General features: G+C 52.4%; 1 protein-coding gene across 3 annotated transcripts in view; it reads right to left on the bottom strand.

The window, feature by feature from the left end:
* Window positions 1–20,388, bottom strand: part of TOGARAM2 (TOG array regulator of axonemal microtubules 2) — a 70,071-nt gene that overhangs the window by 31,346 nt on the left and 18,337 nt on the right. Inside the window, exons 5-10 of one of the 3 annotated variants that reach the window (XM_032753262.1) lie at window positions 17,283–17,494; window positions 16,348–16,538; window positions 9,386–9,432; window positions 6,329–6,495; window positions 3,595–3,745; window positions 2,943–3,107 (exon numbers count right to left, since the gene is read on the bottom strand). In XM_032753262.1, coding sequence (XP_032609153.1) covers window positions 2,943–3,107; window positions 3,595–3,745; window positions 6,329–6,495; window positions 9,386–9,432; window positions 16,348–16,538; window positions 17,283–17,494 — 933 coding nt within the window. The remainder of the gene's footprint in view (window positions 1–2,942; window positions 3,108–3,594; window positions 3,746–6,328; window positions 6,496–9,385; window positions 9,433–16,347; window positions 16,539–17,282; window positions 17,495–20,388) is intronic. The other 2 variants (XM_032172096.2, XM_032753263.1) reach the window with 2 other exon arrangements.

Genomic DNA, 20,388 nt, shown 5'->3' with positions numbered 1-20,388 from the left:
AAAAAAAAAAAGCGGAGACACAAAGCCCCCACTCTTGGACTCTCTTTTCAGCACTGCCCTTGGCATGTGGAACAGTCTCTTAATCAGTTATTTCAGTCACTCTCTGAAAGGCAGGAGGTAACATCCAACCTCCCCGTCCTTCCCTGGGCAGCACGGACGTGAATGACATGCCGTCTGCAACGCTCTCAAAAAGAGGCTCAGTCTTCTGGAGTGAGCAATACAGCCTCCTGCCCTGCTGCCCCCCTTCCTCGCCTTCACCGCACCCTGCAGGGGCATTTAGCATCCACTGGATTTAAAAACAAACCCACAAAAGGCACTGGCAGGGGGATTCCAGCCTCCAGTGTCTTGAGGGCTTGTGTGGCCTCCCCCTTTGCCCTACCTCTGACAGCTTTCCAGTCATGTTCATATTTGTGCCTTCTGGTTCAGTCATTTCTATTTTTCACACACACCACAGAAGAAGTTGAACAGATCCTGAGCTGAGCTCACCTAAACCAACCCAGTCTCCCAAGAAAGGCCAGCTCCTTGTTGGAAACAGTGAGTTCCTCTTCAAAGGTCCCGCTTGTCCTCTATTTTCAAAGCTTAACTTCCTTGCCTCCTTGCCCCTAGTTACAGTAAACAACTTCCCAGCCGCTCCCAATCTGTAACCCACATCAGTTCCCAATCTGTAACAACCCACATCTGTTCCTTGTTTGACGCCCTTAGTTCCAAAACTGCTCTTCCCACTGCTGGAGCCCCCACCCCTGCTCCATTTGAAGTAGCCAGTCGGATCAGCTTAGATTGTGCTGTCCAACCCCAGGCAATGGGGACCGGACACAGTAGTAGGGCCTGACTGCGTTAGGGATAAAAACCCCTTCCCTCCTTTGTTGGGTATGCTCTCACAGTGACCAGAAGAATGAGCAGCAGCCTTCTGCAGAAGTAAATTTTCCTCGCTGAGAACTCCTTTATTTGAGTGCTCACTCTCTTTGTGACTCCTAGCTCTTATTTCCAACACCCTCACAGGACATATTAGGAGAATCAGGAGGACAATCAGGTTTATAGTCCTGAAATACTATCATTTCCAGCCAGACTAAAAACCCAAACTATAAAGCAAATTAAGGGATTCTTTGTTCACGGTGAGGAGAGAGGAAGAAGAGGAGGATTCAAATGCAGCTTCCAGGATGGTTGTAAGAGTAGAATGTTGGCTTTTTTTCCTAACTCCAACAACCTAACCTACTTGATTTTATTTCTACCTACCCGCTCACCCGCCAAACATAAACAGTTCAAATAAAGAGGGACAACAGACTATCCTGGGTCAAGCATCACTAGCCAGTCTCAGTCTAGTGATCTTTAGATGGTGGTACTATGGGGCACCATGACCTTGAGTGACCTTGGGTGGCCTTTACATCACTAGGTCTCAGTTCTGCTGCTATAAAATGAGTGGGTTGGCCAGGCATGGTGGCTCACACCTGTAATCCCAGCACTTTGGGAGGCTGAGGTGGGCGAATCACTTGAGGTCGAGAGTTCGAGACCAGCCTGGCCAATATGGTGAAACCCCATCTCTACTAAAATACAAAAATTAATCGGGCCATGGTGGCATGCACCCAGCTACTCAGGAGGCTGAGGCAAAATCACTTGAACCCAGGAGGCAGAGGTTGCAGTGAGCAGAAATCGCACTACTGCACTCCAGCCTGGGCAACAGAGTGAGACTCTGTCTTTAAAAAAAAAAAAAAAAAAAAAGTGGGTTGGGTTATATACATCAACAGTTCTCAGTATCAATCACATCATTCAATTACCACTTTCATGATTTTTGCCATACCTCTCAATAGCCTGTCCTTTCATTTTCATTGTACTTTTCTTCAAATCACAAAAGAATTTCAAATCCTAAAGAATTTAACTTTAAAGGGAACTTTCTGTCACTACCATAAACTAACATTGTTTGTCATAGAATATGATAAATATTTACAACGAAAGTAAAACAATGTTAAAAACTCTAGCTAAAAAATTTGTAGGCAGCTTCGGTCTTTGAGCCTGAAAGAGGATCTCCTTGTTTAAAAAGAGAGGTGCCACCATGATTGTAAGTTTCCTGAGGCCTCCCCAGCAGCAGAAGCAACTATGGTTCCTGTACAGCCTGTGGAACTATGAACCAATTAAACCTCTTTTCTTTATAAAAAATAATAAAATAAAAATAAAAAGAGAGGTGCTAAAGACTAGCACCAAATTCAGACTTTCTACTCAAGACAATTGAAAGGATAGAAAGAGAATTGCAAAGGGAGATGAGTTGGCATTATTTATAGCATGGAAATTATGCTCTAGTCTATGATCATTTACCATCACATCCCACACATAAAGAAACTCCGAACCAAGCTGACTGTTTTTAAGTTTTTTTCAGTAGCAAAATCTTTCCAAATGAAATCTCACATGAATGCCCAGTATACAAAAAAAAGAGGCAAAATAGAAGCTCCTCTGGTAGAATGGGGACAGAGCGTCCCTATGTCCCAGGCACGATTCCTGAGGTGCCCTGGTAGAAGCTCTGGACCCTCTGATTCCCGTTTGTAGCCAGTGCTGTCCAGCCCTGACATTTTATGAAGCAACAGGAAAGAAACCGAGGTCTTCCCCAATTCTCTCATCCTCTTTCTGCTGTTCGCAGCTGCTTGCTTGGGTGCTGTTGTCTAGTGTCTTTGGCCCTGGTGCACTGGTCACTCCTCTAGGACATGTCACACAGGCTGAGCACATCACAACTCCAGTTGTGACATCCTAGGTCCCAAGCCCAGCCCGTAGACAATGATGAGTCCCTGACACTGTTTCTCTCTCTGGCAAGGCAACCACCACCCCAGGCTGCCTCCTGGTCTAACATGGACAAGGGGCGGAAGCAAAGCCACCAAGGTCATCTTTGCCATGCCTCAGGGCATCCCGAGGCAGCATGGGCAGAGGGACACGTGTGCCTGCCAGTCGGGCCTGCCTACCCGAGGCGTGGCGGGCAAAGTGGGTCTCCTGCTGGCTGACGGGGATGCTGGGCAGAGAGGCCCGGCTGGCCCACTTCCTCAGGATGACGCCGACATCATTTCTGCGTGGGCCGCTCAGCCTAGTGGGCACAGACAGGATCCCGCTGCCCCGGAGGGGAAGGAGGCCTGTGGACACAGAGAAAGTCCTAGGACTAGGCAGGTCTGTTTTCCCCTGGCCTCAACGTCCTCCTTTGAAAATGGGCCCATGGCTGGCCACAGTAGCCCATGCCAGTACCCCTAACATGTTGGGAGGCTGAGGTAGGAGGATGGCTTGAGGACAGGAGTTCAAGACCAGCCTGGGCAACATAGAGAGATGCCCATCTCTACAGAAAATTTAAAAGAAATTAGCCAGGCATGGTAGCACACGTCTGTATTTCCCACCACTTGGGAGGCTGAGGCAGGAGGATCCCTTGAGCCCAAGAGTTTGAGGCTGGGGTGAGCTGTGATTGTGTCACTGACCTTTAGCCTGGGCCACAGAGCAAGGCCCCATCTCTAAATAAATACATAAATAATAATAAAAACTTTAAAAAAGAAAATGGGCTCATCAGCAGGCTATGAGAGAGTGGACTCCGCTCCCCAAGGCTGAGCAAATCCCACACCAGGCACCTAGTACCTTCCTTCATGAAGGCTCTCCGGGAGCCCAGGCCCTGGGGAGTGAGCTCCTGCCCCGTCCTGGGCTCCTCCGGCCTCCGGAGCAGCTCCATCTCCTTCATCTGCTTCAGCCGCATCTTCTCCCGGGCAGACTTGGAGATGGTGACTTGGATCTGGCACAAGGTCAAGGCAAACTCTATTAACCTCCATTCATTCAATCATCAACATTCAATCATCAGAAATGTTTCTCCTGTGTGCCAATTGCTGTCCTGGAAGTGAACAAAAAAGACAAACTCCTTGCACCTTAAGAGCTTCGAGGTGTGGGGGAGAGACAATAAACAGACCGAATGCTGATATCAGGCAGTATGTGCTGAAAAAAAAGTAAGGAGAGAGAGGTGATAGTGGCTTTTAGCCTAGAAGGTCCCCGAGGAGGTGAAGCTTAAGTGGAGACAGAAATAAAGGAAGGAGACCAGCCCCACAGATTTCTAGGAGAGAAGTGTTTGAAACAGAGGGAGGGAGTGCAAAAGCTCTGAGGCCGGGTGTGCTTGGCTGGTTGGGGACAGTCAGGGGGTGGACACTGGCTGAGCTCTCTGAGTCAGAGAAGTGACAGGACACAAGATAGGGCAGGGGGCAAGATCCACATCACGTGGGCCAAGGAAAGGACTGGGCTTCTCCTCTGAAGGACACAGGAAGCCGTTTAAGGTTTTGAGCAGAGGAGTGACATGATCTGACTTCCACTGGTGGGGGCTGTCTCTAAGTGTTGTTTTTTATAACTTTTTATTTTGAAATAGTTTAAGACGCAAGAACAACTCGTAAGTTGTCAAAATAGAACCAAGACTTCCTGTGTTCCCTTCACCCTTCCCCAATGATAATATCCTCCACATCCACAGAACGTTCTAACTTCCATTTCTCTAAGGCTCATGCCAGCTGCTGCACGGGAAGGGTCTGGAGCTAGCCTCACACTGGAAGCAGGAAGTGTTTTGGAGGCAGCTGAACATCCAATCAAGAGGTGGTAGGGTTTGGACGGCGATGGGGATGGTGGGGTGGGCAGATTCTGGACATGCCTCTAAGTTGGAGCTCACTCTCTTCGCTGATATGTGAGGTGCAGGGCGAGAGACGAAGAGAGGAGCCAAGGATGCCCGATGTGGTTGACCTGAGCCACTGGAAGGCTGGAGCTGAGTGGGTCCCTGGGGAGAGAGGAGGTTTTGTGAGGTGAGTGTTCAAGGGTTGAGTTTTGGACACAGTCAGTTGGAAGTATAATTAGGCACTTAAGCAGAGATATTGAGTAGCAGCTAAATATGTTAGTCTGGAGGTCAAGGGAAGGTCTAGGCTGGCGAGGGAAGTGTGGGAGTCCTCAGCATAGAGATGGTACTTAATGTCTGGACTGGATGAGGACCTAGCGGGTCAGTATAAATAGACGAGAGGCCAGAGGGCTGAGCGCTGGGGGAGTTCCAGCATCCAGAGGCAGGGGAGATGAGGAGGAGGCAGCCAAGAAGGGCTGGGAAGGAGCTGCCTTTCACGTAGGCAGGACCAAAAAAGAGCCACCCCTCGCCCTTATCCCTGGCTGGAGAATTCAAGGATGAGACACAAGTCGTGTCAAAAGCTATGATGGATGGGGTCAAGGTAGACGAGGACTAACCGTGGCTGCATTTGGGAAGATGAAGGTCATTGGCGACTCCAATGTGGGCAGTTTCAGTGGGGAGTGTGGACTAACGCCTGTCAGGAGTGGACTCAGGAGAGAAGAGAGACGCAGCAATCATTTTGTCTTGGTTTTGTTCTGCTTTCTTAAAATGAAAGCGGTAACAGAGAGCTAACATGCTGATAGCAATGATCCCGTTTCAAGGAGAATATTGTTGATGCCAGAGAGGGAACAAGTGTTGGAATGAAGGATTAGCTGGATTGAGCAGAACAGCAGGAGAGGGTGGTGAGCCAATGGGATGCTTGAAATTGAGACCATGGTGGGGGGACACACTTTAGAATGCCAAGGCCTACGATGTGGCCACGGGAGGGAGCACAGAAGTGGGATGGAGGATGAGCTCGTTTCGCTGCATTGAATCATTGTTTGTGTTTCACGTTCTGTGGCCCTCTCTACAATGGGAGGGCTGTGGTGCTGATTTAACACAGTCACCCAGTCTCTAACAGAGAATATGCACCCGGGAGGCCTTCAAGATATGCTTCTTGACCTGGAATGTTCTGTTTCAAAGAATGAGCACAGGCTCCTCACTACAGTGACTCCCCAAGCTTCACTAAATTCCTTCCAACCAGGGAAGAGACCACCTTCCAAGATCACCTGAGAAGCGTGAGGTATTCGCCAGTCTGTGGAGCACAGCCCGTGGCTGATCAGCCCTAAGTCAGCTGCCTCTCATTTGCTATCTTGGGTGTTAGTTCAAACCACGCAGCCCAGTTCACCTAAGGCTTCCTGCTCTCTCCCCCACATCCAGCTTCCTCCTGAGCCCTGTGCAACCTCCCCGTCCTCCTTCCTTCCTCTCTCCTACCCCTCAGCAACCCTCTGTAGTCTTCCCTGCACCTAGTTCCCCACCCCACTTCCGACCCCCATCCTTTCTCTTCCTTTCTTCAGCCCTCACCCCAACCCCGTCTGCAGGTTCTGGCCTTTAGTACTTGGGTGGCTGCCTCGGGCTCTCCTTGCTCTGCTCTGTGGCTGGTCCCACTCTTGAATACTTCAGACGCTTGCTGGCCTTCATGCAGCCTGTGGTCCACTCCAGCCCCACTTCCTCCTCCTCCCGCTCCCCAGGTACCTTGGTGCCGATCTCCTTCTGGTCCTCTTCTTTCAGCAGAGGGCAGGCTTCTTTGGCATGGTCGAAGGAGAAGGCTGTCAGCGTGGGAGCAGACTGAGAAAAAGGCAGGGCAGGCTTCTTGGCAGTGGCAGGCCTGTCTCTGATGGGTGAGGCCAAAGGTTTTGGCTCTGAGGGGTTGAGAACAGGGGTGGAGCTGAAGACACCCAGGTCACTCCTGAGCTCACTGACCCTGCGGCTGGCTCAACTCTACTGCTAAGCCCCACACCCTCAATTCTTCCTCAGTGGAGCAAGACCTGAGTTAGGTTTACTGTACAGGGCAGCACTGGCAGGCATGAGGCAGACTACCTGTGGACCAGCATCACCCTTCATTCGTTCACTCACTGCACACTTTATTCCAAGATAGGTGCGGGAGTGGGGAGGCTGGGCGGGAAACAAGGCCAGATGTGTTATCCAGGAGATGTAAGACATTTCCTGAGAATATAAGTAAGTGTATCTGTCCTGGGAGGTATGTACGGCAGGAAAAGAAAAAGCAGAATAGGCCCACCCATGCTTTCATATGACCATGGGCTTGCCTGAAAGCATGACGCAGCAGGAAAGGGCAGAGTTGCCAGGACCAGAGATCTAACACTAGTCCAGTCTCATTTCACAGATGGAAAAGCTGAGAGCCAGTGTGATGGTTAATATTAGGTGCCATCTGGATTGGATGCCTACATAGCTGGTCAAGTATTGTTTCTGGGTGTGTCTGTGAAGGTGTTGCCAGAGGAGATTGACCTTTGAGTCAGTGGACCAGGAGAGGAAGACCCACCCTCAGTGTGGGTGGGCACCAGCAAATCAGCTGCTAGCTGCCATCACAGCTAGAACAAAGCAGGTGGAAGAAGGTGGGGTCACTATGCTTGCCGGGTCTTCTGGCTGCCTGCTTTCTCCCCTGCTAGATGCTTCCTGCTACTCCTCCTGCCCTTGAACATCAGACTCCAGGTTCTTTGGCCTTTGGACTCTGGGACTTGCACCAGTGGCTCGCCAGGGGCTCTCAGACTTTTGGTCACAGACTGAAGGCTGCACCGTTGGCATCCCTGGTTTGAGGCTTTCGAACTTGGACTGAGCCACTACCAGCCTCTCTCCCCGCCAGCTTGCAGATTGCCTCTCGTGGGACTTCACCTTGTAATCGTGTGAGCCAATTCTCCCTAATAAACTCCTTTATATACAGACATATATCCTACTAGTTCTGTCCCTCTGGAGAACCCTGACTAATACAGCCAGTAACCTTCGAATGCTCTTGGGATGGATAAAATACCCATTCACTTCCACTTGATGGCATCAAATCCACAGTATTGCTTTGTCATTCATATCTTCTCCATCAGCAGATTTTAAAGGTATATTTCTCATTATGAAGGCAGGGCTCAAACAGGTTCATTCATTTTCTGCCACCCACAGGGTTTGGAGCTCACCGTCCTTGGGTGAACCTGCAAGTCGGGTCTGCTGAGATGGGGCCACCAGCTGAGGCTGCCTGAGGCTGGAAAAGGCATCTTACGTCTGGGGCCCATGCAGAGCTCCCAGGTCACCCAGGTCCTCTGCCCAGCCCATGTCTTCTGCAAAGGATTCCTCTGCTTGGTGCAGGGAGAAGGATCAAGGGCCAAGGGGGAAGAGGGGCTTTGAAGCCTCATCTGCCCAGAGGTAAGAGGCAGGGCAGAGGGCACATGTGGTAGGCACCACCTGGCCAGGGCAAGGACTGCAGGAATGCCACAGATGTGGGGAAGCCCCCAGCTTCAGACAAGACCCTGTGAGCCCCTACCATGTGCTAGGCATGTTGCACACAGAGGGCACTGTCAGCCCAGCTGCCAGCTGCAGGGCAGAGAGCCCTTTGAGGACTTAACTATTTTGTATGTCACTTCTTCACCTGCACCCCAAAGGGATGCCCTGGAAAGCCTTGTCTGAGCAGCCTGCCCCTGCCACAGGCCCCTGGTGACCTGGTTCTCAAGCAGCAAGCTGGAGAGCCAGGGGAGGAAGTGGTTACTGACTGGGGTCTCCTGGCCCAACCCCCACACCAGCATCCTCCAGGTTAGCTCTTAAGGTCACTCAGGGTGCCAGTGCATTTCGCCACAGACTGCCTGAGCTCACCCTGCTGTAGCCTGGCCCAGGAGCAGGGGAGAAGCAGCTGCCACAGAGGTTTCTGTGCCAGGCCCAGCTTTGTGTCTTGATCCCAGGGCCTCTTGGGCAACAGCCACCCCCCTTCGCCAACTGCCCCACCAGCTGAGCTGATTAGCAGAGTGACCTGCCAGGAAGCTGGTCTTGGGGAGGCCATCCCTCCTGCCGGGCAGCAGAGCGGCTGCCTCCAACTCCTCCCCACCATGGCCCGGGCTCGGGGTGTTCTGCTCCCCAGCCCTGCAGCAGAGGCTCAGCTTCCATCCACCTGTCCCACCTCCCCATAGAGTTCAATCCAGGAGTGATCCCTCCTCCCTCTTTAAAGGCCTCCTACCCTGCCCTGTTCCCTCTCCTCACCTCAATCCTCTGCTGGCCCTATTCCCTGATAGCTAAAGCTCCTGGGGCCGGTTGGCTGAGGTTTGTGGGCTCTGGTTTACCCTCTCATTCTCTAGATGAGGAATACTCTCTCTACTTGCTTAACACATTGCAAGGGGCAGCTGCTTGACGCGTCAAGACCCCAGCTTTGGAGCCATGGAAATTTGAGTGCAAGCCTGACTGGGCTCAGCGACCAGGGAGAACATCCTGCTCACAGAGCCTTCATGTGCCAGCTCGTCCGTCACACGGGGCCAGCCTCGTCTCTCTTATCCAGGCCGTGGCAAGCCGCACAAGCTGGTGTACGTCAACACACCTGACGTACCAGAGCAGGTGCCAATAAATGTCACTTCTCTTCCACACCTTTCCCGGGCCCGCTGCCACCCTCCAGTTAGACCTCCGGTGACTTCAGCTTCCTGCTGTGAAATGAAGGGCCCAGACACAAGAGCTCTCAGATCTCCTCTGGCCCTAATTCTGTTTCCATGACCCAGCCCAGGAATGCAGAGAGTCAAATAACAAAGGGAGGTGTGCATGGAAGATACGTACCCAGAGATGCAGGGGTCTTCTCCTGAGGCCCACTCTCCCGAGCCAATCTTAAAAGAACGGGGGAGAGAAAAGCATCACGAGGGACGGCCAGCCAGACACTGCTGGGGGAACCCAGGGTGGCTCCAGGATGGGGCAATGGCCGAGATGGGGGACAGAGAGGAGGGCACTGTTATCCCTGCAGAGGCTCTTGGCCCAGGATTCAAGCTGCAGGAGACACAGCTCCCTCTGCAAACACAAGGGCAGGCTGACCACCAGGCCAGGTTCAGCCCCATTTCCTGGCAGTGCAGCTCACCCATTCCCCAGGAGGCCGACACCCACACAGAAACTGCTGGCTTAAAGGAAGCCCCCACCCTCCCGCTGTACTGCTTGGGCCTGTGGAGCTGAGAGCAGCTGCAGCAGACAAGGGTAAACTGCCTCCCAGCTCAAACAGCACCAAGCTCAAGTTCTCCAAGCTGCCCCAACCCCGTGAGAGCTCAGTGACCCCTAAATAATCCCACTCCTCATGATTGTAATCCCCATCCCCCCAGGGCCTGGGGGACGGGGTTGATCCCCTTTGCTGTGACAGGAAGTCACCACTGTTTTATACTAGAAGCTCAATCCAATTACCCACAGGAAGGGAAGACAGTGGCATCCCTGGCACTGGTTTTAATTGTAATTTCTCAAGTTGGAAGCACCATTTACTTATTCAACAGATATTTACTGAAGACTCTACTATGTGTCAAGCACTATTCTAGACACTGGGAATGGGGCATCAATAAGACATGACACTCCCTGCCTTCTGGGAGCTCAGGTTCCCATGGAGACCAGCCCTGCAGTGTCCCACATGGCTTTCCCTTCTCAGTGGACATCAGGACCCACTGGGGGGCTGACAGAGTAACAAGCCACAGCAACAGGACAGGAACACAATATCCCAGGCTCTGGCCTCAGAGGATCACAGTCCAGGCCGGGCTGGAGGAGGGGCGGTAGGACAGCCCACCTCAGTGCCTGCCTGGATCCAGGGGAACCCTGATCCTTGGGGACTGTGTAGGTCAGGGGACCCGGGGTCCACGGGAGGAGCGGATCTTCAACCTGGGCCTAGATCAGCCGGGATTCGCCATTGCTCCCAGGGCCAGGCCCAGCCTCCTGGGTCTGGACCCACAGGGAGGGATTGTGTGGGCTGGAGATAGTAAGCGAATGCCCCAGGACACCCCTGACCTGGGGAGCTCGCCCCCTAGGCCTTTGCCATTGTAACCTACCACTGCCCAACCTCTGCCCAATGGCACTAACAGGATTGGAGGCGGGCAGGGAAGGGAAGTGGAGTATCAAAGTCCACACAGTTGCCCTTGGCTTCTACGAGCTCATGGAGGTCCCAGGCTGCCTGAGGTGAGCACAGGATGCCAAAAACCCCGATGCTGCCCCCTTCTCCAAGGCCCGGCCTCATCCTGCTCATGCCTCGGCTTTGCTCCTGGGGCCCTGAGCTGCAGCCTCCCCCCATCCGCCCCCCCAACACACACACACACACACACACACACACACACACACACACACACATACACACACCTGCTCTGAGTAAGGGATTTGGCCTCAGAGGACTTGGCTCAGCTTCTCTTAAGCTGTGGGCCTTGGGAAGCCTCTTGCCCTCCCCTTCTCTAGAGACCCCACAGCAGAAAGGACTGAGGCCAAGACAGGCCACGTCGATCAGGGCCCCTGCCTTCCTGCACGTGGCAGCCCCGCCCCACCCTCTGCGAACCTCACAGAAAACCCACCACCGCTCAGGCTCCTCCCCAGGCCCCAAGGCGGTGGGTGGAGCAGGAGCAGCAAAGCCCTATTTCCAGCAAGAGCCCCTCCCTGCTCCAACCCAAACGTCTAAGCGTGTCCAAGAGTGGCCTCAGCACTGTCCCCAGCACCTGCCTCTTCTCCTATGCCCTGTCTCCAGGAAGGGTGCCAGTATCTGTCCAGTGGCTGAAGCCAGGAACCCAGGCATGGTCTCAGCTCCCCCATCTTCAGCCCACATCCAGCCCGTGGCTTAGCCCTGCCATTCATCCCGCCCCACCCCCACCTCTGCATCCTCAGCCCGCAGACTCCCTGCCTCTGCCCTGTTCAGGCACCCTTTGCCTTCTCCCCGGATTCCTGCAGCAGCCCCACCTCCATCTACACGGTCCATGCCTCTCTGAGGTTGCCAGCGTGGCCTTTCTAAGTCACAGCAGATGCCACTTTCACACCCGAAAGCCTTTGGTGGCACCTCCTCACAGGAGGATGAAGCTCCCACTTCTCAGTTGGCACACGGGCCCTTCACCCCCACCCCACAGGCTGTCACGCAAGGATGCAGGGGCTCACTCCTCCCTCTGTCTCTCCCTCTTCCACCTCCATCTCCATCTCGCAAGTGTGCCCTCACCCTTCCCTGAGAAGTCTGCCTGGCGTGATTCAGATCTCTTTCTCCTGGGTCACCAACATGACAGGCAGCCTTCGCCTACACGCCCACCTCTCTGAACTTCACCTTGATGACTTCCTGGGAGGTATCTCTCGTGAGCTCCTGGAGCACACAGATTGTGACCTATGCACCTGGCACATAGCAGGTGCTTAACAGCTTTTAGGTGAGTAAACGGACAGATGGATGAGTGAAATGGTAACAGAGCCTCCATCCCCTCCATTGGCTAGAGAGCCCCACATTGTCAACAAGGAGAAATCCATGTCACAACCAGACAGGAAAGGACAGACATTTATTATGGAACTAATCCATGCCAGGTACCAATCCTGGCCCCACGGAAGCCACAGAGGTTTTTGACATATGGCCCCTGCCCTGTGGTGCTCCAAGTTAAAGAACAGAATGAGGTTTAAATAAAATAGTCTGGGCCAGGTGCAGTGGCTTATACCTGTAATCCCAGCACTTTGGGAGGCCGAGGTGGGCAGATCACCTGAGTTCAGGATGAGCCTAGCCAACATGGTGAAACCCTATCTCTACTAAAAATACAAAAACTAGCTGGGCCTGGTGGTGCATGCCTGTAATCCCAGCTACTAGGGAGGCTGAGGCAGAAGAATCACTAGAACCAGGGAGGTGGAGGTTACAATGAGCAGAGATCACGCCACTGCACTCCAGCCTGGGTAACAGAGCAAGACTCCATCTCAAAAAAAATTTCTTTTTTTTAATTAGCTGGGTGCAGTGGCTCACAACTGTAATCCCAGCACTTTGGGAAGCCAAGGTGGGCAGATCACCTAAGGTCAGGAGTTCAAGACCAGCCTGGCCAATATGATGAAACCACATCTCTACTAAAATAACAAAATTTAGCTGGGCATGGTGGCATGCTGCTGTAGTCTCAGCTACTCGGGAGGCTGAGACAGAAGAATTGCCTGAACCCAGGAGGCGGAGGTTGCAGTGAGCCAAGATCGTGCCACTGCACTCCAGCCTGGGCGACAGAGTAAGACTCCATCTCAAAACATAATAATAATAAAAAATAAAAAACAAATAAATAAAACAAAATAAATAAACAAAATAAATTTAAATAATCAAGATTTGCTTATTTTGTTTAATGGAAGGGAGGGGCTGAGGCAGTCCCTGGGCTGGATGCCTGTGGACAATGCAGAGAAGGCCACTTCCTCTCCTTGCCACCCTTTAAAGGGAGAGTACGTAGACGTGGAACAGTGGAGATGGAATGAATGGGTGGGGAAAGGGGTGAGAGGCTGTTGGGGTTGCAGAGATGGACGAGGGGAAGCACCATGTCCCCTCATAAATGGACGGATGGATAAGTGAAATGGTAATAGGTTCTCAGCGTCTGGAGGGGTAAGAAGGCCCTGCAGAGCAGCACTGGGGGACAGTGGGGAGGAACTGTGGGGTCATGGGCTGGATGGACCCTGAATGTCAGGCCAAGGAGGCTCAGCATTATGCGCCTGGGTCCTTGACACAAAGGACCCTCCATTCATTCAATCAGGAAAGTCAATACAGGCAAAGTGCATGCAAGAGGTGTGCAAGGTGGTGGGGGAAGCAGGAAAATGAAAGATGGGGATTGAGCACACAGGGTTGCAAGGAGACTGGCTAGGCAATATTAGGGGAGGTCAAGAAGGAAGCGGAAGTGCAAGCCAAGAGGGAAAGTCAGGGGCTAGAAAGGGGTGGAGCTTTCATGGCTGTTAAGAAAGACTTGGGGGGCTATGGAAAAGTGTTGAAGCAGGAGGCACTAGGAGCAAGGGTCAAAGATGACACTGCGACTTGAAGGCCAAGGAGAAGGTCTGCACCTTGACAGCAATGAGGAGGTCTTGGGAGGCAGTGGTTTGGGAAAACACGAGGTGGTCCTTGTTGCCATGATGGCAGCACAGCCTCCCTGTCTCTCCCTCTGGTGCTGGATCACATCAGCCAGGAGAAACTGGAGATGCCCAACAGAAAGATGGAAACACGGAGCCTGGCCTGTGGATGGTTCCAGGGCTAGAGCAGGAGATGTGAACTCACCCACATTCCACCATCTGGAAGACTTGGGCACACATAAAGGCCCCAGGAGAAAACAGGAGATGGGGCAAAGAGCCCTGGAACAATTTTGGGAATGGCAGAACTTAGAAATGGAAGAGGGCACACAGGAAGCTGCCTGGAAGGTCAAGAAGCAGGTATAAAGTCAGGATGCAGAAAAAGAAGAAAAATTCAAGTGCTGTCCATGGTTCAAATGATGCAAAAAGTTCAAGAGTAAGGAGATAAGAGGAAAGGCCACAGGTCTGGGGCCAGCGAGACATGAGAGGCACAGATAAGGCTGCTCCGAGGGGAGGAAGAGGCCAGCGTCTGAGTGGGAAAGGGGAGGACGTGTCCAAGGGTGAGGAGGCGGAGGTCAGGGGAGCAAGCCGCTGTCTGAGGAGCCCGACGGTGAAAACTGAATAGAGAACTCGAATCCAGGAGCAGGTACATGGACGGGTCTCCATACCCCACAGGGTCAGAGAAAGACATGAACATGTGTGTGCACAGAAGGAAAGCACAAGGGAGATGGAGGGAATGAGGAAGTGTGAGAAAAATGGAAGAATCCAAGTCATCAGGCCCCACGAAACAGGAGGGAAGCAGTCACAGCAGGAACTGGATTGTGACTGTACTGAAGGAGCCAGGCCCATAGGCCCTGAGCACACGCACACACACTCCACACACATGCACTCACACATACACATGCACTCGCACACAGATACACATGCACACACATGCACTCACACACAGATACACATGCACACACATGCACTCACACACATGCATTCACACACGCATGCACTCACACATGCATTCACAAACACATACACTCACACACATGCACATGCATGCAGTCACACACATACATGCTCTCACACACACGCACTCATGCGCATGCATGCTCACACACATACACACATGCGTGCACACACACGCACAGTCTCATACACACACATGCACACACCCCACACACACTCACACAGTCTCACACACACATGCACACATACACACCCCCCACACACACATGCACACACATACATATGCACACACACCACACACATGCACTCACACACATGGTCTCACACATATACACACATGCACACATACCCCACACACATGCACACACACTCCACACACATGCCCTTACACATGCACTCACACACACATGCACACACAACATGCACTCACACACATACACATGCACACACACCCATACACATGCACACACATGCACTCACATGCACTCACACACTCACACATACACATGCACACACATGCACTCACATGCACTCGCACACACATGCACTCACATACACATGCACTCACACACACACTCCACACACATGCACACACACACTCCACACAGATGCACTCACACACATGCACATACATGCACACACATACTCCACACATGCACTCAGACACAGACACATACTCTTGCACTCATGCACACACAAACACCCTCAGACACGTACACTCACACACATGCATGCACTCACACACATATACACATACTCAGACACACACATACTCTTGCACTCACATACATGCATGCACTCACACATACATGCACACATACTCATAAACATACACTCACACATACATACATGCAAGCACTCATACATGTGTGCACACACGAAGACACACTCAGACACACACTCTCACTCTCACACACACGTGCTCTGACATCACTCTGGACTGACCACAGGGATGTTGCTGGCCATCTAGAGCACTGTCTTCCTTATAAGCCATAACCCAATTTATGCCAACACAAAGACCCTCTTCCCCACTTGTTTGTGGGATATGAAGACCCCTTTTCAAGTCCAAAAGTTTGTGGACTGTCCCCCATACACATGATACTGGTTGTATTTTTAGTATCCATCAATTAAGAAAATATTTAATTACAAAGAGCTGCCATGAACTAAATCATGCTTTAAAATAGTATTTTATTCATAGCCGGGCGCGGTGGCTCACACCTGTAATCCCAGCACTTTGGGAGGCCAAGGAGGGCAGATCACCTGAGGTCAGGTGTTTCGAGACCAGCCTGGCCAACATGCTGAAATCTGTCTCTACTAAAAATACAAAAATTAGCAGGGCATGGTGGTGGGTGCCTGTAATCCCAGTTACTCGGGAGAATCGCTTGAACCCGGGAGGCGGAGGTTGCAGTGAGCTGAGATCACGCCACTGCACTCCAGCCTGGGCGACAGAGTGAGACTCCATCTCAAAATTATATATATGAGCTAAAATAATTAGTGTTTTATTCATTACTCCAGCAACCTGGTCCACTAAGGCACTGGGAGAAGACAGAGGCTGGAGACATTGTTCGTGACGCCATTGACCCAGCCTGCCAGAGCCAAGAGGCAGAGAAGCCCTGGCAACCATGCTGGGACCTCCCTAGGTCTGTGGCTCGTGGGTGGAGCCCCTGGCCCTTTCCCTGCCTGGTGTCCCAAGAACTCTGCCCCAGCATGGAGGGTTGGCCACGAGGAGCCCCATTGGCTCTCAGGGGGACAGAGGGAGAGAAGTCAGCCAGGAAGGTTTGACTTAGAGCTCTTACCGCGTGCGTGGAGCTCTCAGGCCTGTGAGGACTCCCTGGTCTGGAGGTAATGGGCTGGGAAGGGAGCCAGGCACACGGGAGGGGGTCGCTGCAACCGTCCTGGCCTTTGGGATGGGTGGGATCATGATGGCGCCCAGGGACTTCCGCATCTTCTCATCATTGCAGTGCACGTATTGCCGGGAGATCTGCGCCTGGGAGCAGAGGCGGGACAGGGGTCTGGCCTACGGAAACATCCCACGGTGAACGCTCATCTCCCAGGCACCTCACACAGTGTGGGGCCTGCTGTCTCTTTTCAGCCACACCACCTGGGACCCCCAGAAGGCTGACTGCTTCCTTACCACTCCTGGTGAGGAGACTGGAAAGCCCTTTTATGACTATTATTATTTGTTTTTCTGTTCTCATTTCAGAAAAATCCTAGAACATCAGAGCTGGAAGGACCTTCAAACACATCTGGTCCAAACCTCTATTTTCATAGATGTGCAAACTGGGGCCCAAAGAGGGGTGTGACTTGCCCAAGGTCACACAGCCAGTGAGGGGCAGGCAGAAACCAAGGCCCAAATCTGAGTCCTAGCTCAGCATTCTTTGCCACACTCTTGCTTAAAATGGAGAGGGCCAGAAAGCAGGAGGAATTCTAGAACATTTAGACCAGAGAAGGCCTAGGGGACCACCAGTTCTAGGACAAAGGTCATGCAGCCTCTGGCACAGCCACCCAGAGCACCCAGGCCAGCTATGGAGGTTTGGGACGCTGGGGGAGGTGGTGAAATGAGCGCCTTCAGCCTCTCCCAGTGGTGTCCCTATCCTCACTGCAGACCTCGAGACACCTCCAGGGATGCTCAGGGCATGGAGTCAGGGGTGGGTGGAGGCTAGAAAGAAAGGCAGGAGGAAGGGAGGGTAAGAAGCTGAGGACCAGACTCACAACAGTTGAACCTCCTTACCTCCTGAGCACGGGGTCTCAACTCGTGAGGACCCGGAATGCTCCCCGGTGGGTCCAGGCCCTTCTCTTTGACTCCACTGGCCTCGGGGGTGGTAGGGATGCTCTGGATGGGAGGCATCGGCCTGGGCACCCTCAGCAGCCTCTGAGAGGTGGCTCGGGGGATGGTGCTGCGCAGGGGAACTCCTCGGGGGCCTCCCCCTGGATCCAGAGAGGCTGTACAGGGATGGGGATGGGAAATCAGTTAGTCCCAGAAGAACAGGGAGTGGAAGGGGGATTCAGACCCCAGCAACGGGGCCTTCTGCCCTGGGAAGGACTGGGATGGCGACGAGAGAGATCAGATCTGCCCCCAACCCCACCACTGGTAGACTGAGCAAGCAGCCGCTTCTGAGTGTCTGTGCCATTCCAGAAAGTGCCAATCCAAGCTACCTGTTTAGAATTCAGAGGCAGCATGGGAAGGAAGGGAAATAAAAGCAGTGCCAGATCAGGAGGAAGCACGGCAGGTCCTGGCTGTGGGTAGAAGCTATGTGACCTCGGGCAAGCCACTGTCTCACTGAACCCCATTACGCTTCTGTGAAATGGGGTGATTCAATGACATCACTTGTATAAGATGCCAGGCAAGTACCTGGCACATGACAGGGGCTGATAAATTACTTCTGTTCCCCCTTCCTTTTCGGCTAGTGATGTGGGGGCATAGCTGTTTTGACACAGCTAACGTAGTCTAAGACAGACCGCCACACTTCCAGCTCCCTTCTGAATGCTTCAGGTGCACAAAAGACATCTTCAGCTCCCTGTGCCCCACCCCACCTCACCCAGCAGCCATGCCTCAGGCAAAGGCACAGGGCAAGAAGCACTGGGATGGGCCAAGAGCTCAGGGTTATCTTTGCAAATATTGGTGATGAGGAATAAAAAAAAAAAGACTAGCATTTTAACTTTCTTTCTGGCCTCATCAAAACCACTGCATCAAAACAGCCAAGTCAGGCCAGGCGCAGTGGCTCATGCCTGTAATCCCACACACTTCGGGATGCCGAAGATGGGAGGATCACTTGAGGTCAGAAGTTCAAGACCAACCTGGCCAACATGGTGAAACCCCATCTCTACTAAAAATACAAAAATTAGCCGGGCATGGTGGCACATGCCTGTAGTCCCAGCTACTTGGAAGGCTGAGGCAGGAGAATCGCTTGAACCTGGGAAGTGGAGGTTGCAATGAGCCAAGATCGCACCACCGCACTCCAGACTGGGCAACAGAGTGAGACTCGGTCTCAAAAAAAAAAAAAGATTAGCTGGGCCTAGTGGTGGTTGTCTGTAATCCCAGCAACTCAGGAGACTGAGGCAGGAGAATCGCTTGAACCCAGAGGTTGCAGTGAGCCAAAATCGCACCACTGCACTCCAGCCTGGGCGACAGAGCAAGACTCTGTCCCAGAAAAAAAAAAATAAAAAAAAATAAACCAGCCAAGTCAAAATATCATCTCTGTTCCTGCACACCCACTCCCCTCCTGGCTTCCGGTGCTGGTTCTGTTCTGTCTTGGAGCACTGTTGCGTTGTGGTTAGCCAGTGGGGTGCTGAAAGGATGGAGAAGAAGGGGTGTGGTCAAGTGGAGACTGTGCCACTTGCCGGGCCACCTTGGGCCCCAGCTAGGTCAGGGCACAGAGGAGTCAACTCAGCCTCAATGCAGGGGCCAGAGCAGCCCCAGCCCTGCCCAGGGGCTAGAGATCCCGGCCCTCCATGCTTGCTGAGGGGCCTGATAAGTCTACAGGTCACTGCCCATCAGAACATTAGGTAGAACAACTCCATTCTTTTTTTCTCTATGCTGGAACTTTGTAAAAAAGAAGTGAAATGTCTAGAAAAAGGCTTCAAACCCCTAAGGGAGAGAGTTGTTGGTCTGGTAGCTCTAGAAGTTGTACCTCCTGGAAGTTCTAAAGAAGCTTCTCTGGCATTCCAACCCCACCTTCTGCCTCCATAATGTGCAGCCAGGACGATTCCTCCCAGGGGTTCCCTGGCATCCTCCTGGGCTCCCTGGGAGCTGGAGACACCCCACGGCTCCAGGCAGAGGCTCAGCAGGGGGAGCAGTCTGCACAGGGGAGGGGAAGAACAGCCAACCACAACCCCAGGCTTGACGGCAGCAACCACGTGCCTCTTGAAAGCACTTCCGCCTTCTTCCTAAGACCTCAAGACTTCTTATTGCTCTTGTTACCCAAGAGTTCATTCCGCTAAAAAGAGCCCATATGATTTGCCCAGAAGAGGAGAGAAAGAAGGAAAATAGTAACAATTTATTAAGTTCTTCCCATCTGCCAGGTGTTGAGAATTCTTTGTACAAGTTTTCATTAAACCCCCACAGTAACACAGAAGTATTATTAATAGTGTCTCCATTCCACAGAGGAGGAAATTGAGGCCTGAAAGGTTACCAACTTGCCCAAGGCCCCAGAGCCAGTGAGTATCGGGGCTCAGATTTGAGCTTGGCTTGTCCACCACACAGATGAGAGACAGTATAAAGTGCCTGCTGTTGAATCCCTTGTTCATCTGCTCAACAAACGTTTCTTGAGAGCCTCCTAGGTGCCAAGCGACTGTGCCTCACACCGAGATCTCAGTGACTGCCCTCTTGGAGCTGACAATTACATGCAAGATTCAGGTTTTAAATAGTCACAAAAGTAAAGATATAAATGCAAACCATGAAAAGAACTGAAGGAAAAAAATGATAGAGCATTATTGGAGAGCATACTAAGGGGCAAATTCATGTTGGGGAGTCAAGGAGGCTCTCTGAGGAGGGCTTTGAAGCCAAGAAGGGAGGCTGGGTGGGGATTTTCGAAGTGGGAAACGGAGGAGGGGTGGGGGAGGAGCAGCGGCTCTAAACCTCAGGCAGGAAAGAGCCAACAAGCCCCCGGCCCCGGACAGCAGAGACCAAAGACAGAGAGTGACACAGTTGGGGTGAGGCCAGGGCCAGAAGGTCTTGTGCATAAGGGAACGTTTGGGGTCTTAGTCTAAGCACATCCAAAACCCACTGGCTGGTTTTGAGCATAGTTGGTGGAAATGGGAAGAACATTTGTTTAAAAGGATCCTTCTGGAGCAAGATTAGAAGGCGCAAGGGTGGGAATGAAGAGGCCAGTCGGGAA

The sequence above is a fragment of the Hylobates moloch genome, unplaced genomic scaffold, assembly GCF_009828535.3.
Source record: "Hylobates moloch isolate HMO894 unplaced genomic scaffold, HMol_V3 SCAFFOLD_13, whole genome shotgun sequence".
Classification (NCBI taxonomy): Eukaryota; Metazoa; Chordata; class Mammalia; order Primates; family Hylobatidae; genus Hylobates; species Hylobates moloch.
Note: the sequence above shows the minus strand (reverse complement) of the source record. Positions and strands in the feature narration are given on the sequence as shown.